The 15,827-nt window shown below is 42.6% G+C and overlaps 1 protein-coding gene across 1 annotated transcript in view; it reads left to right on the forward strand.

Annotated features, from left to right (window-relative positions):
* PRKAR2A (protein kinase cAMP-dependent type II regulatory subunit alpha) overlaps positions 1–9,186 on the forward strand; it is a 70,439-nt gene extending 61,253 nt beyond the window's left edge. The window contains exons 9-11 of the mRNA XM_043885668.1: positions 2,435–2,500; positions 4,690–4,831; positions 5,315–9,186. Coding sequence (XP_043741603.1) covers positions 2,435–2,500; positions 4,690–4,831; positions 5,315–5,448 — 342 coding nt within the window. The 3' untranslated portion in view covers positions 5,449–9,186. The remainder of the gene's footprint in view (positions 1–2,434; positions 2,501–4,689; positions 4,832–5,314) is intronic.
* The last annotated feature ends 6,641 nt before the right edge of the window (positions 9,187–15,827 follow it).

Consider the following 15,827-nt stretch of genomic DNA (forward strand, 5'->3'; position numbering starts at 1 on the left):
TCTGGTTCTTATTATGATTGCAAGATGCACCTTGAGCAGCAACCATCTGGGAACTTTGAAAAAACAAGGTTTATTACTCACAGGTCCTGAGGGGCAGGCCCAGAACCACACAGTGAGTTCACAGGGGAAAGTCCATACATGCGCATGTGCTGACCTGGAGTTGCCGTTACTGGGGTGACGGTGCTTGCGGTGCCCAGGGTTTGAGGTTTACTCCTTATTGGCATACCTCAGATGTAAGAGTATCTTCCCTGGTGGCTCAGACGGTAAAGAGTCTGCAATGAGGGAGGCCTGGGTTCAGTCCCTGGGTCGGGAAGATCCTCTGGAGAAGGAAATGACCCACTCCAGTATTCTTGCCTGGAAAATCCCATGGACAGAGGAGCCTGGCAGGCTACAGTCCATGGGGTCACAAGGAATCAGACACGACTGAGCGACTAACACATACAAACAAACAAAAGAGTAGGAATTTGGGCACAAGAATGTAAAAGTGGGGTCACTCAGGCAGTTTTCATTTGATCTAGGGGTGGTTACACAGGTGTATACAAATGTAAAAATTCATCAAGCTGTAGCATTGAAATGAGCACTTTAAATTATGATTGTTATATATCTTTCTAAACAAAGGGCTCGGACACTGCCCTTTACCACTTCTCACTTCTACAGTTCTTCCTACCGCTCACCACTCTTCTTGGTCACCAGGGTGTTTCTGTACATTCGACTATTATTACTCTTGACCTCCCGGCAGCGCTGAACACTAGTGATCACATCTTCCTTTATGAAACTCCCTTCTTGGAACTAGAAACAATTTTCCCTCCTGGTGGCCCTGCGTCTGGCTCCTCTTTCGTTTCCTTCATGGCTTCCCATCCTTCATCAACTTATATCCTAAAGCTATTTGTATTACATGAATAGAACTTATTGGTGATTTGGTTCTGCTGGATTTAGGGTCAGTTCAGTCACTCAGTCATGTCCAACTCTTTGCAACCCTATGGCCTGCAGCATGCAAGGCTTCTCTATCACCAGCTTCCGGAGCTTGCGCAAACTCATGTCCATCGAATCAGTGATGCCATCCAACTGTCTTGTCCTCAGTCGTCCCCTTCTCCTCTTGCCTTCAGTCTTTCCCAGCATCAGGGTCTTTTCCAAGGAGTCAGTCCTTCCCATCAGGTAGCTAAAATATTGGAGCTTCAGCTTTAGCATCAGTCCTCCCAATGAATATTCAGGACTGATTTCCTTTAGGATTGACTGGTTTGATCTATCAAACCAAAGGATGGTTTGATCTGTCTACCAAAGGATGCAGGGTACCTATCCAACATAGCAACACAGAAATCCACAGACAGCCCCTTATAAGGCTATGGAGCAGTGATTATTATATGGTAACCTGGAACTAGATTAACTCAGGAATGTCAGCCACAGCTGTCTGTGGTCCTTGTGTGGTGCATGAAGGACATGAAGTCTTATGAAGACATAAAACCCGTCACATGGAATGAGAGCACATGATTAGTATTGAATTATTCAATGTAGATGGTCTTTGCTTCAGAAGTTAAGTGAGAAGTCAGAGACTGATTGCCTGAGAGCTCCTCTTCCATATCTGCTTGCCTACCTCTCACCTCCTTCCAGGCTTCACTCACATCTCACCTTCTCACTGAAGTGCTCCTATATGCTATATAACATCTTTTCGCTCACCACTGCAGATCGCACATTCCCTGCTCTACTTTTTTCCTATGGCCCTTATTGCCTTCCAGTACAGCAGCATAATTTACTGATTCATTATGTTGGTCATTTACAGTTTGTTTACCCTACCAGACTGTAATTTCCACAAGGGTAGGGATATTGTTTATCCACTGACTTATCTCTCATGCCTGGCACATAATAATTATTTGTTGAATTACCTGAATAACTGGTTCAGCTAAGTGGTTTAACATCAAAACAAGCAAAACAAAGCCTGAGACTTATCAGAGTGACATCATCCCTCATGAAGACACCTGGCTGATCAAGGCAGTGCTTTCTTCAGCTCCACGCTGTCCTCTGGAGGGCTGTATTTGATGGTGGAGATAATCGCTGGGCTTCATGACCCAGGGTTAGCCAGGAGTCACCTTGATACTGCATGCAGCCGACTTGGCTACTTACCCCTTATCATAAGTCTGGTTAGCTGACCAACATGAGCTGCAAGAATACAATCTGTGCAGTTACCAGCCTGGGTAAAGTCACGGAGACAGATGGGAATATTCTGTGTTAGGAAGAAGAGATGTTTGTCAGTCGTAGTTGTACTGACATCCCTGGTGATCAGGATCCTCCCGTTTTTGTTCTGAATTTGTTAGCCATTGACTGGTTTGTGGGTTTGGAAAATAAATAAAATCGGAGCTCAGGCAACGTGAAGATTGTCTATTTCTGTGTCCCTCAGTACATATCTGTGGCTCTGACCTCACCTCCTCTCCCTTTTCAGGGTGAAAAGGCTGATAGCTTTTACATTATAGAGTCTGGTGAAGTGAGCATCTTGATCAAAAGCAAGGTGAGTTTACGTGTGACAATGTGAGTTGTTTCAGGGGAGATCCAGATGCCAGGTATATGCACAGACCGTAACTGCTTTAATAGTGTGAAGTGTGTTTCATGTGCCGGAATCATCATTACGTGAGATATGTGACTGACAGAGACCAAGGTTTAAGCCCATTCGTTGATAAAGATTTAGTATATATATCTTTTTTGTTGCTTTTACCTCTGTCATGTAATTAAGGATGTGAGAAGTACTGGCCTATAAATCAATAAGAAAAAGGGTAAGTACCCTAATAGAAAATGGGAAGATTATTGAATATATAACAAAGAATACATTGTGAGTGTTGGTTATGAAAAAGCTTCCTTTTTAGCATGCTAGGAAGGGAGTCTCTAGGACAGTTATTATTGTGGCCATTTAATGGATAGGGAGACCTAGAAAACACAATGACTTATAGGTGGAAAGAGTGATTCTTACCATAAATTCATCATCATCAGATATTGTTTCAGTTTTTTTTAAGAATAAAGAATTTTTTAAAATAGTGACTACTATTAATACTAAATCAACTTAGTGTGAAACCTTTTACAGAATACTTTTTGTAAAAGTTAAGTGTGGAGAAAGAGGTCTTCCCCAGTGACTCAGTGGTAAAGAATCTTCTGGCCACTGCAAGAGACGCGGGTTGGATCCCTGGATCAGGAAGATCCCCTGGAGAAGGAAGTGGCAACCCAGTTCAGTATTCTTGCCTGAAAAATCCCATAGACAGAGGAGCTTGGCAGGCTACAGTCCATGGGGTCGCAAAGAGTCGGACATGACTGAGCAACTAAGCAGCAACAGTGGAGAAAGAAAAATACGATTATGCCTATAAGATGGCTTGATTCCTAATTAAAATTTTTTTTACTTATAGTTTCTGGACTACTGATAAATGTTTGTACATTTCTCATATTCATTGACACCTACTGATCACAGCATAGTATTGTGTTTGTAGGTCCAACAGCACTGTGGCACTGGATTGGGAAAGAAGGGGAGCTTGTCTCAGAGATTCAGTCTTGTTCTCTGCCCCAGACCTACCGAATCAGAATCTGCATTGTATCAAAACCTGCAGGGGGCTGCTGTTCACAGTGGGATAAGTGCTGCTCTAGAGAAGGGACTAGGCGGACATGGGCACCTCTGCAGCCCCAGAGAATATGACAGAGGCTAGAGAGAGAGCATTGGCTTGGAAGGGGCAGATCAGCTTCAGAGCAAACAGGTCAGGGCAGAAGTGTGGAAGGAGGGAAAATCAAACCATGTAAGTGAGCGTGGTGCTTTTATTTATTCCGCTAAATTAACCTTCAAAAAATTATTTATCTGCCCCTGCCATAAAGTGGCTCTTACAGATTGAAACTAATTCTTACTAATAAAAGTATTTTTTTATTTAAACAAGTTACTGCTTAGCTTAGCAGATAGATTTGTTAAAAAAAAAAAACTAGTAAGTAAAATATAGTACATTATTTTCAGTAATTCAAAAAGCACAAAATATAACCTGTTTGATTTCTTAAACTATCGTTTCAAAATTCAAATTACTGTAAAAAAAATTTTAGTTACTTAACTCTTCTAAACAAATGTAGTGGGATCACTAGCTTAAGATGCAGATAGTACATAAAAATAAAATTGATCTCTGTACTGTATTGTCTGAGTCCTGCTGGGCCTTAAATCAAAAAGAAGTAGCTCTGAATTGTAACTCTTTAACCAAGAGAAGCATTGGCATTATTTAAGAAGAATTAGCAAAAAAACCTTGTCTTTTCCCTTGTGTCTCAGAAGTCAGCATCTCCCAAATGGATTGCATTCATATATATAATATATTTAAATGTACATGTAATATATTAAATATGCCATACATTTAATATATGTTAAAGTACATTAACATAATATTATATATTGGTTTATATGCTGTATTACATTAATATGTAATATTAGTATATAATATATACTACAATAATATTTATATATATATATATATATATACACACACACACACACACACACACCCCTCACCTCTTGGTAAAAACCAGGCCCCTGAGAGTAGCTCATGCAGCTTACACAATGCAGTCAGTCTCTGCAACATGAATCTCTAGGTAATTGTGGTAAGTGTACCGAGAAGCGACTGCAAAGGTATGCAGTTGGACATGTCTACTTGTGATTCTGGAATCAGTCGTGTTCTCTACCTGTTCTAGACTAAAGTCAACAAGGATGGTGAGAACCAGGAGGTCGAGATTGCGCGCTGCCACAAGGGGCAGTACTTTGGAGAGCTTGCACTGGTCACCAACAAACCCAGAGCTGCTTCAGCTTATGCAGTGGGAGATGTGAAATGCTTAGGTAAGAAAGATGCTTTGTGCATTAATTTTTTTTTCCTAATATGCAGTATTTTTTCCCCATCAACACGCCTTGACTTACTCCACCAGCTCTCACATCTAAGCTTGCACACTTTGTGTGACCAACCAGAAATGGGTGAATGTGTTCTTTTAGCAAATATTCCTGAGCTGTGACAATAGCCTGTGAATAAGACGGGCATAGAAGCGCCCAGCCCATGTGGAAAGAGCAGAGATGGAGACTGGTGTGCAGGGTTGTGTGGGGACAGAGAGAATGGGTGCTGCTACGCTGTCCAAAGTCTCAAACTTAGATGACATAGCCCTGCTATGTCCACATAACACCCCGTCTTTTTCAAGTGTCCAGTATCCAGTAGTCTGATTCCTCCAGCAGGAATGGACATGTTTAAGAAAAGGTTTATGTGAGGGAAGCGACTTTGACTTGCTGGTGTGGAGAACTCATTCTCTCCCTCACCTCTTTCTAACAATACAGTTATGGATGTGCAAGCGTTCGAGAGGCTGCTGGGGCCCTGCATGGACATCATGAAGAGGAACATCTCGCACTACGAGGAACAGCTGGTGAAGATGTTTGGCTCCAGCATGGATCTGATCGATCCCGGGCAGTAGGTGTGCCACACCCCAGAGCCTTCTCAGTGTGACACAGAAACTTCCGGTCAGCCACAGAACACAAACAGAAGACATGACAGAACCGTTCCTGCTGTTGCCACCGCCGCTGCCATTGCCATGGCCGTGGGCACTTAGAAAACGTGAAAGTCAGCACTAAAGGATGGGAGAGGTTCAACCCACACCTCCACTTCGCTTCTGAAAGCCCATTGTTAGACCACTCGTCACGATCACTCCGACCCAGTCTTCACATCTTTGGTTCCAAATGGCATGTCTCTCCAACAATTTAAGTGCCTGATACAAAGTCCAAAGTGTAAACATCTTCCTTTCCTCTCTTGCTGCTACTCTGGCTTTTGAAAGTTACCACAGGTTGGCACAAACCTGTGGTGTAACTGTAGACACCCTCCCCCAACCTCTGTCTAGGAGGGACATGTTGTAGCCTTCCGTCTCCTCATCTGTCTTTGGAGAAAGTCCACATTTGTTCTCAATTGTAGCCTTTGGTTTTACCGTTGAAAATGGTGGCAGATGTGATGGAGGTCTGTGGGCCTGTGGCGCTGTACTGTCTGCTGGCAGTGGCACATGACAGCTGTCCCCCAGTTCTCAGTGATGCTTAGGGAGAGGCCCTGCCCAGGGCCCAGCAGGTCAGCACCCCAGAGCTCACCCATCGGGCATCAGAATCCACGTTAGAGCAGAAAACTGGGGTTTGGCACTTTCTTCCGGTAGCAGAGAGCCAGGGAAGGTTTTCTGGGTTCGGGGGTGTATTTTCTTTTGTTTTAGTACATTTCTTTTCGTTTTGTTTAATCTCTGTGCAGTGTGCGTGAGTGGATTGCTATCCATCTATAAGGAGCCGGGGTCTGGGAGTGCCATTGCTCTGTCTGACCTAATTATGTTCCTGGGCCACTCCTGCCTGTCTTGTTTCTGGTCGCTTCTACCAGCTGATGGCAGTGTGCTGACAGAGACCTTCTCTTCTACTCCAGAGTGGTTACATAGCTTTGCTGTTGAACCATCAATTTTTAAACTCTTTAAAGAAAAAGCAGCTATCTTTGTGGAAAAAAAAAATTTTTCCCTCTATTTAGAGAATTCCCCTTGCACGTACTCCTTTATATCACTTTGTCAGCTGACTCAAGCATTCATCCTAAAGATCAACTCTTTTTGTTAGTTTAAAAAAAATTGGTATCATGTACAATTTCATAAGATTACTTCAAAGACCTTTCTAATTAAGATGTTGGGATTTTGGGGTTCCAGTTGTTAATCCCACAGGAAAGTAGCTTAGCTTTTTTTTAACCTTTTGATTATATCAGGTAGAGTTCTGATGAATTATCATAATTAACTAGATATACTTCAGAATGAAATTTTTTTTCTTCAGAATGACCTAGAATCAGATGTTACAAGAGATCCTAAGAGCAGTGTGACACTTACCTAAAGATAAATTTGGATGTCATAGCCACGTTTATATTAAATCAAGAGGCCCTTTCTGATATGAATTTTTTTAAACTTGTATATCTCAGTGAACCCCTGGGAGATTGACATTCTGGGGCTGGAGTCATCCCTGTTACAGACATACGGTCCCTGTGTGAGCACCCTGTTGGAGCCCGTGCAGTCACAATTGCCCTCTTAAACCAGGCTGTCTGCTTTTGCCACAGACAGTATAGTTGAGAGATTTTTATAGTGGTGACTCGTCATCGCCTTGCTCAGATCTCCCTTTTCCTTGTTCTCCATGAAGTGAAAGCAGAAAGACTCTCAGTTGGTAGCCTGCGTTGCAGCTCTAAGAATTGGGAAAGGTTGTAACTAATACTCCAAAACTGGCAGCTAGCACTGGGAAAGCCTGTGTGGTTTTCCCCATGATTTTCCAAGGTTCTTCTTTTGTATGGCATTGCTTTATTATCACATAAATTAAGAAAGCAGACATTGCACTTTAGTAGACAAGAGCCATACCTCTCACGCAGGTAACAGGTACTTTGGGCTTCAGGAGTGATGCAGAGATCTCGCCCCAGACTGTGTAAGGACTCTGTGTGAACACACGCCCCCTTACACCCCCCACCCTATCCCCATGCCAGCATTAGTTAGGGCCAGCTGTGAATTCCTAGCCAGTCACTCCTGCAGGCTGCTAGGGGTAGGACTTCTCATCCTGCCCTCTTTCACATCCCAGTTCAGTCTTCCCCTTCATAGAAGCTCTGTGACACCCCCAGTGTACTGACAGTTTCTGTTTTACAAAGTAGAATTCATCAGGTTTCAGTCTTCCTGCTCTAACTGCGGATTGACATATGGATCATCAGTGCAGACTCTCACTGCCTATAGGGCCCCTTGAGGGTCTGGCTTGAGGGAGGGAGTCAAGGGACCAGTGTGAGTGAAAAGGACACAGCTGTTACCAAGGCTTCAGGAGCCTGACGGTGTTCCAGTTTCTCCTTACAGCGTGGGGAGTGGAAGGCAGCAGGCCAGGTTCGACTCTGGACTCTGCTGTCCACACTGTGCTATGCAAGCTCTGCGCTGAGAGCTGAGCCTCACAGGGAGGAGCATCTATTGGGAAGAGCTCTTTCTGATCGTTGTTTTATATCGTTCTCTCCTCGGATGGGTTAGAGCTTCATGCCCTCCGTTCTGACTTTGCTGTTGATTTTGCATGGTGGAGGTTGTTCCTGAGAGCCTTGAGGTCTAACCTGCAGTATTATTTTTCTCACTGGCCCCACTTTATCACACCCCCCGCCTTCTTCTTTTGGTTGTATTCTCTGAAGGAAGGGTTCATCTGCCCTGTCCTCTCAATCCGTCATTCTTATATATAAATGTGTCATGTATGATTGCAGTAGATTCTCAGAAATCAGGGTGGAGCTTTTCTTTGAACGGTTTAATGAGTGAATTCAGCAGCGAAGTGTCAAGAGATGATTCTCCAGCCAGGAGAGGTACTGTTCATCCTCGTACTGCCCAGAGTCTTAGTCACAATGGTCAGTGAGGTGCCCCTGGACACACAGCATCTCCATGTCCTGTCATAGTGTACAAACAATCCTCTCATTTACAGAAATTAAAAGAGCATTTTTGCACAGAGCAAAAGGAAAAAGACCCATGAATGTCATCTTTTATATTTTGTTTTCAGTTGGCCAATGTTGGAATTTTTGTTCTTGACATGCACTTGTAAACCAATCTCGCCAAGATACAAGTTGTTTTGGCTTTTCACTACAATTACCTCTTGTTCCTCCTGTCTTGACTGCTGACGTTGCTCAATGATTCTAATGTCTATTTTATGGGAAGCAGCCTTCCCATGGGTTTCCTTTTACACACTGCAGGGCTATCTTTATACTTCAAGAAATAAAAAAAAAAGGAGAAAACTGTCACCAAACTCATGGGGGATTTGCAGAAAACCATTTAGGCCACCTTGAGTGAAACGTAGATTCCTCGTTGTTTTCCTGAGCTCATTGTAGTAAAAGAAATCTAATTCAGCATTATTGTGCTACCTCAAAGGTAAAAATGTTGTAAGGTCTTTTTGGTCCTGAGTTCTACACATAGTGTTTGAAATGTCTTTCAATTGGAATTATTTTTAAATCATGGGGGAGAATCTTGTTTTAACCTGTTTTACACTTGTATTTTAATCTCTGAACAACAAGTGATTAGAAAGTAATCAATTCTTGCTCTGTGGTATTGAACATATAGTTAAAATCATTGTTTGCCATAAAAAAGGTTGGGTTTTTTAAAAGGAAACTCTAGGGCTCGGCTTTGCTCTTGGTTAATAAAGGCTGACAAATCATGTCTGAATCTTGTGTTGTTTTCGTCCTCTCATTTCAGGACTCTAGGCAATCACAGCATTCATCTGGCAGATACATTATTGAGATTGGGGTGTGAGCTCTTGAAAATTAGAAAGAAGGGGACTTCCCTTGTGGTTCAGTGGTTAGGACTCAGTGCTTCCACTGCAGGGGGCACAGGTTCAATTCCTGGTCAGGGAACTAAGATCCTGTAGCCCAAAAGGGAGGCAGGTAGAGAGATTATAGAGAATTGGCTCACACAGCTATGGAAACAGGCAAGTCCCTAGATATGCAGGGTGAGTTGGCAAGTTGTAGACCTAGAAATGCTCATAGTTCAATTCCAGGCTGAGTCTGAAGACGTGAGAACCGAGAGAGTCAATAGCATAGTTCTCATCCAAAGACTGGCAGGTTAAAGACTCAGGAAGAGACAACGTCCCAGTATGAAGGCAGTCAGGCAGGATAATTCTCTCTTTCTTGGGAGAGTCAGGCTTTTTGTTATGTTCAGGCTTTCAACTGATTGGATGAGGCCTGCCCACACTAGGGAGGGCAATCTGCTGTACTGAGTTCATTGATTTAAATGTGTGCATGCATGTTCAGTTGCTTCAGTTGTATCCAATTCTTTGCAACCCTATGGACTATAGACCACCAGGCTCCTCTGTCCATGGGATACTCCAGGCAAGAATACTGGAGTGGGTTGCCATGCCCTCCTCCAGGGGATCTTCCCAACCCAGGGATCGAATCTGAGTCTCTTCTGTCTTCTGCCTTGGCAGGCAGGTTCTTTACCACTAGCACCACCTGGGAAGCCTGATTTCAATGTTAATGTTATCCAAAACCATCTTTACAGAAACTCAGAACAGCGTTTGACCAAATACCTGGGCACCCCATGGCCCATAAGTTGGCACATAAAATAAGCCACCACAGCATGGTATTTGAATTGTTTGGGGATGGTATACAACAGTATCCAGTATATTTCTTGCTGGAGAATGATATACTCACTAATGAAGCCTAGTAAAGAACATCTGTCTCACAATATTAATTATTTCCTTCTCTGTATCATAGTTATTGGCTTCCCTGGTGGCTCAGTGATACAGAATCTGCCTGCCAATGCAGGAGACACAGTTTCTATCCCTGGGTCGGGAAGATGCCCTAGAGAAGGAAATGGCACCCAATCCAGTATTCTTGCTGGAGAAATCCCAGCAGAATCCCATAGACAGAGGAGCCTGGCAGGTTACAGTCAATAGAGTCACAAAGAGTCGGACACAACTTAACGACTAAAAACATTGTTATAAACAGAACTAGCAATGCCTGTGCGATAGCCCACTGTATTTACAGTTTCATTCCCAGTGACCAATGGAATCTCATTCTATAACAAAATCATGTTCCACTTTGACTTGCCTTCACCTGACATTACAAAAGGGCTAAGTAATAAGTGAATATACAAAACACCCATGTGTCAGGGGCCTGAGAGACTGGTTGTTGAACTACGCAAAGCCAAACTGGCCTTTTTTCAAGGCTTTAGAAATTAAATATGGTTTGGCCTTTGTGGTTTTGATGGTGGTATTACTATGAACAGTTAAGGAGTGCCAGGAAAATGACAGGATCATATGGTTCACAGCCTTCGCCTTGAAGAGTGAACATTATATGAGGACTTTGCTTTCTATATATGTTCTAATAGGAAGCTAGAAAGTTGTGCCATCAAATTAACTGAATATATCTTTAGTGATTTTACTGCATCAACTTTTTAACAATGGAATTGAAACTGTATTACTTATAATGTGACAAAGGAGATTAGAGTTGTTTCACATCATTCATGTTAAATATGAATTTTGCTTTCTTTACGCATCCTCTCTAAAGACAAATGTCCCATCACAGATGATGGCCAGCAATACATGCCGCTATCTGATTGTTTGGGGAAATGCAGAGCATCAGCCAGGAGCATATTAAATAATCATTTGTGAATTCAGATGACTATTATCTAAGTTCTGAATTAGAATATCAGTAATTAGGTCTGAAAGTGTTAGTTGCTCAGTTGTGTCCAATTCTTTGCGACCCCATGGACTGTAGCCCACCAGGTTCCTTTGTCCATGGAATTCTCCAGGCAAGAGTACTGGAGTGGGCAGCCATTCCCTTTTCCAGGGAGGGGATCCTCCTGACCCAAGGATCAAACCTGGGTCTCCTGCATTGCAGGCAGATCCTTTACCATCTGAGCCACCAGGGAACCTCATGAATAGTGTGAAAAGGCAAAAAGAAATGACGCTTAAAGATGAATCCCCCAGGTTGGTAGGTGTCCAGTATGCTACTGGAGAAGAGCAGAGAAACAGATCCAAAAGGGATGAAGAGGCTGAGCCAAAGCAGAAACAAAACCTAGTTGTGGATGTGTTTGAAAGTAAAGCAGTAACAAACAATACCACAGAGGAACCTAAAATGTTAGGTCCATGAATGAAGGTAAAATTGGAAGTGGTCAAACAGAAGATGGCAGGAGTGAACATTGACATTTTAGGAATCAGTGAACTAAGATGGATGGGAATGGGCAAATTTAATTCAAATGACCATTATATCTACTACTGTGGGCAAGAATCCCCTAGAAGAAATGGAGTAGCCCTCACAGTCAACAAGAGTCTGAAATGCAGTACTTAGTTCCAATCTCAAAAATGACAGAATTATTTTGGCATCTCCAAGGCAAATCATTCAATATAACAGTAATCCAAGTCTATGCCCCAACTACTAATGCCAAAGAAGTTGAACAGTTCTATGAAAACCTACAAGACCTAGAACTAACACCAAAAAAGATGTCCTTTTCCTCGTAGGGGACTGGAATGCAGAAGTAGGAAGTCAAGAGATACCTGGAGTAACAGGCAAGTTTGGCCTTGGAGTACAAAATGAAGCAGGGCAAAGGTAACAGTTTTGCCAAGAGAACACACTGGTCATAGCAAATACCCTCTTCCAACAACACATGGACATCACCAGATGATCAATACTGAAATCAGATTGATTATATTCTTTGCAGCTGAAGATGAAGAAGCTCTGTCAGTCCGTTCAGTCATTCAGTTGTGTCCCACTCTTTGCAACCTCATGGACCGCAGCACGTCAGGCTTCCCTGTCCATCACCAACTCCCAGAGCTTGCTCAAACTCATGTCCATCGAGTCAGTGATGCCATCCAACCATCTCATCCTCTGTCGTCCCCTTCTCCTCCCTCCTTCAAACTTTCCCAGCATCAGGGTCTTTTCCAGTGAGTCAGTTCTTCGAATCAGGTGGCCAAAATACTGGAGTTTCAGCTTCAGCATCAGTCCTTCCATTGAATATTCAGGACTGATTTCCTTTAGGATAGACTGGTTGGATCTCCTTGCAGTCCAAGGGACTCTCGAGAGTCTTCTCCAACACCACAGTTCAAAAGCATCAATTCTTCGGAGCTCAGCTTTCTTTATAGTCCAACTCTCACACCCATACATGACTACTGGAAAAACCATAGCTTTGTCTAGACAGACCTTTGTTGGCAAAGTAATGTCTTTGCTTTTTAATATGCTGTCTAGGTTGGTCATAGCTTTTCTTCCAAGGAGCTGCAGTCAACATCTGCAGTGATTTTGGAGCCCAAAAAAATAGTCACTGTTTCCACTGTTTCCCCATCTATTTGTCATAAAGTGATAGGACTGGATGCCATGATCTTAGTTTTCTGAATGTTGAGTTTTACTCCAACTTTTTCACTCTCCTCTTTCATCATGAGGCTCTTTAGTTCTTCTTTGCTTTCTGCCATAAGGGTGGTGTCATCTGCATATCTGAGGTTATTGATATTTCTCCTGGCAATCTTGATTCCAGCTTGTGCTTCATCCAGCCTGGCATTTCACATGATGTACTTTGCATATAAGTTAAATAGGCAGGGTGACAATAGGCAGCCTTGATGTACTACTTTCCTGATTTGGAACCAGTCTGTTGTTCCATGTCCAGTGGAAGTAGCTCTATACAGTCAGCAAAAAGAAGACTGGGAGCTGACTGTGACTCAGATCATGATCTCCTTACTGCAAAATTCAGACTTAAATTGAAGAAAGTAGGGAAAACCCACTATGTCATTCAGGTATGACCTACATCAAATCCCTTATGATTATAAAGTGGAAGTGACAAATAAATTCAAGGGATTAGATCTGATAGAGTACCTGAAGAACTATGGACACAGGTTCGTAACATTGTAGAAGAGGTGGTGATCAAAACCATCCCAAAGAAAAAGAAATGCAGAAAGGCAAAATGGTTGTCTGAGGAGGACTTACAGATAGCTGAGAAAAGAAGAGAAGTGAAAGGCAAAGGAGAAAAGGAAAGATACACCCATTCAAATGTAGAGTTCCAAAGAATAACAAGGAGAAATAAGAAAGTCTTGTTAAGTGAACAGTGCAAAGAAATAGAGGAAAACAATAGAATGGAAGACTAGAGATCTCTTCACGAAAATTAGAAAATATATATACTAGAAAATTAGAGATATGAAGGACAAAGATGGGCACAAAAAGGACAGAAACAGTATGGACCTAACGGAAGCAGAAGATATTAAGAGTTGGCAAGAATACACAGAAAAGGTCTTAATGGCCCAGATAACCATGATGGTATGATCACTCACCTAGAGCCAGACATCCTGGAATGCGAAGTCAAGTGGGCCTTAGGAAGCTTCACTACGAACAAAGCTAGTGAAGGTGATGGAATTTCAGCTGAGCTATTTCAAATCCTAAAAGATGATGCTATTAAAGTGCTGCACTCAATATGCCAACATATTTGGAAAACACAGCAGTGGCCACAGGACTGGAAAATGTCAGTTTTCATTCCAATCCTAAAGAAAGGCAGTGCCAAAGAATGTTCACACTGCCGCACAGTTGCACTCATTTCACACGCTAGCAAGGTAATGCTCAAAATTCTTCAAGCTAGGCTTCAACAGTATATGAACCGAGAACTTTCAGATGTGCAAACTGGGTCTGGAAAAGACAGAAGAAACAGAGATCAAGTTGCCAACATCCACTGGATCATAGGAAATGCAAGGGAATTCCAGGAAAATATCTACTGCTGCCTCATTGACTATGCCAAAGCCTTGACTATGTGGATCACAACAAACTATGGAAAATTCCTAAAGAGAGAGGAATAGCAGATTACCTTACATGCCGCCTGAGAAATGAGCAGCATTAGATCAATGAGCAGCAGTTAGAACCAGACATGAAACAATGGACTGGTTTCAAATTGGGAAAGGAGTACGTCAAGGCTGTATATTGTCACCCTGCTTATTTAACTTCTGTGCAGAGTACATCATGCAAAATGCCGGACTGGATGAAGCACAAGCAGGAATCAAGATTGCCAGAAGAAATATCAGTAACCTCAGATATGCAGATGATACCACCCTAATGACAGAAAGTGAAGAGGAACTAAAGAGCCTCTTGATAAAGGTGAAAGAGGAGAGTCAAAAAGCTCGCTTAAAACTCAACATTCAGAAAAACTAAAATCGGGACTTAACTGGTAGTCCAGTGGCTGACAATGTGCTCCCAGTACAGGGGTACTGGATTTGATCCCTGGTCAGGGAACTGGATCCCACATGCTGCAACAAAATTCTACCTGCTACAACTAAGATCCAAGATCCCAAGTGCTGCAACTAAGACCTGGCCCAACCAAAATAAAATAAATATTAAAAAAAAAAATAACCTTAGATCATGCCATCTGGTCTCATCACTTCATGACAAATAGATGGGGAAAAACAAAAACAGTGACAGACTGTATTTATTCTTGGGCTCCAAAATCACTGTGGATGGTGACAGAAGCCATGAGATTAAAAGACACTTGCTCCTTGAAAGAAAAACTATGACAAACCTAGACAGCATATGAAAAGGCAAAGACATCACTTTGCCAAAAAGGTCCATCTAGTCAAAGCTCTGGTTTTTCCAGTAGTCATGTACAGGAGAGTTGGACCATAAAGAAGGCCAAGCACCGAAGAATTTATGCTTTTGAACTGTGGTGCCAGAAACGACTCTTGAGAACCCCTTGAACAGTAAGGAGATCAAACCAATCAATCTTAAAGGAAATCAGTCCTGAATATTCATCGGAAGCACTGATGCTGAAGCTGAAGCTCCAATACTTTGGCCAACCAATGTGAAAAGCTGAGTCACTGGAAAAGACCCTGATGCTGGGAAAGATTGAGGGCAGGAGGAGAAGGGGACGACAGAGGATGAGATGGTTGGATGGCATCACTGACTCAATGGACATGAGTTTGAGCAAAGTCCAGGGGATAGTGGAGGACAGGGAAGCCTGGTGTGTTGCAGTCCGTGGGGTCACAGCTGAGTGACTGAACAACAGTTAGGTCTGACTCAGCTCATTTGCTCATTGAACAAAATCTTGATTACCTGCCGTGGATATTCCTGACACTGCTTAAATTCCAGAAATTATCAAGAGTTGTGATACTGGGGTCTGAAGGGCATTCCCGGACCTTTCCTCCAGTGCTCTGGAGCTTATCCTCATGTTTCTAGACTCATATGGAGAGCAGCCCCAGTCTCCTGCTTCAAAGATGATCACACTCCCAGCGCCTGTGGTCACCCTTGGTCATGCCCCTCTTCTGTATGCTCTTCTCACTGCCTTTTCTTTTTTTTTTTTTTTCAATATTTTTTTCAAAATTTTTATTTATATATTTATTTATATAT

The sequence above is a fragment of the Cervus elaphus genome, chromosome 24, assembly GCF_910594005.1.
Source record: "Cervus elaphus chromosome 24, mCerEla1.1, whole genome shotgun sequence".
In the NCBI taxonomy this organism is placed as follows: Eukaryota; Metazoa; Chordata; class Mammalia; order Artiodactyla; family Cervidae; genus Cervus; species Cervus elaphus.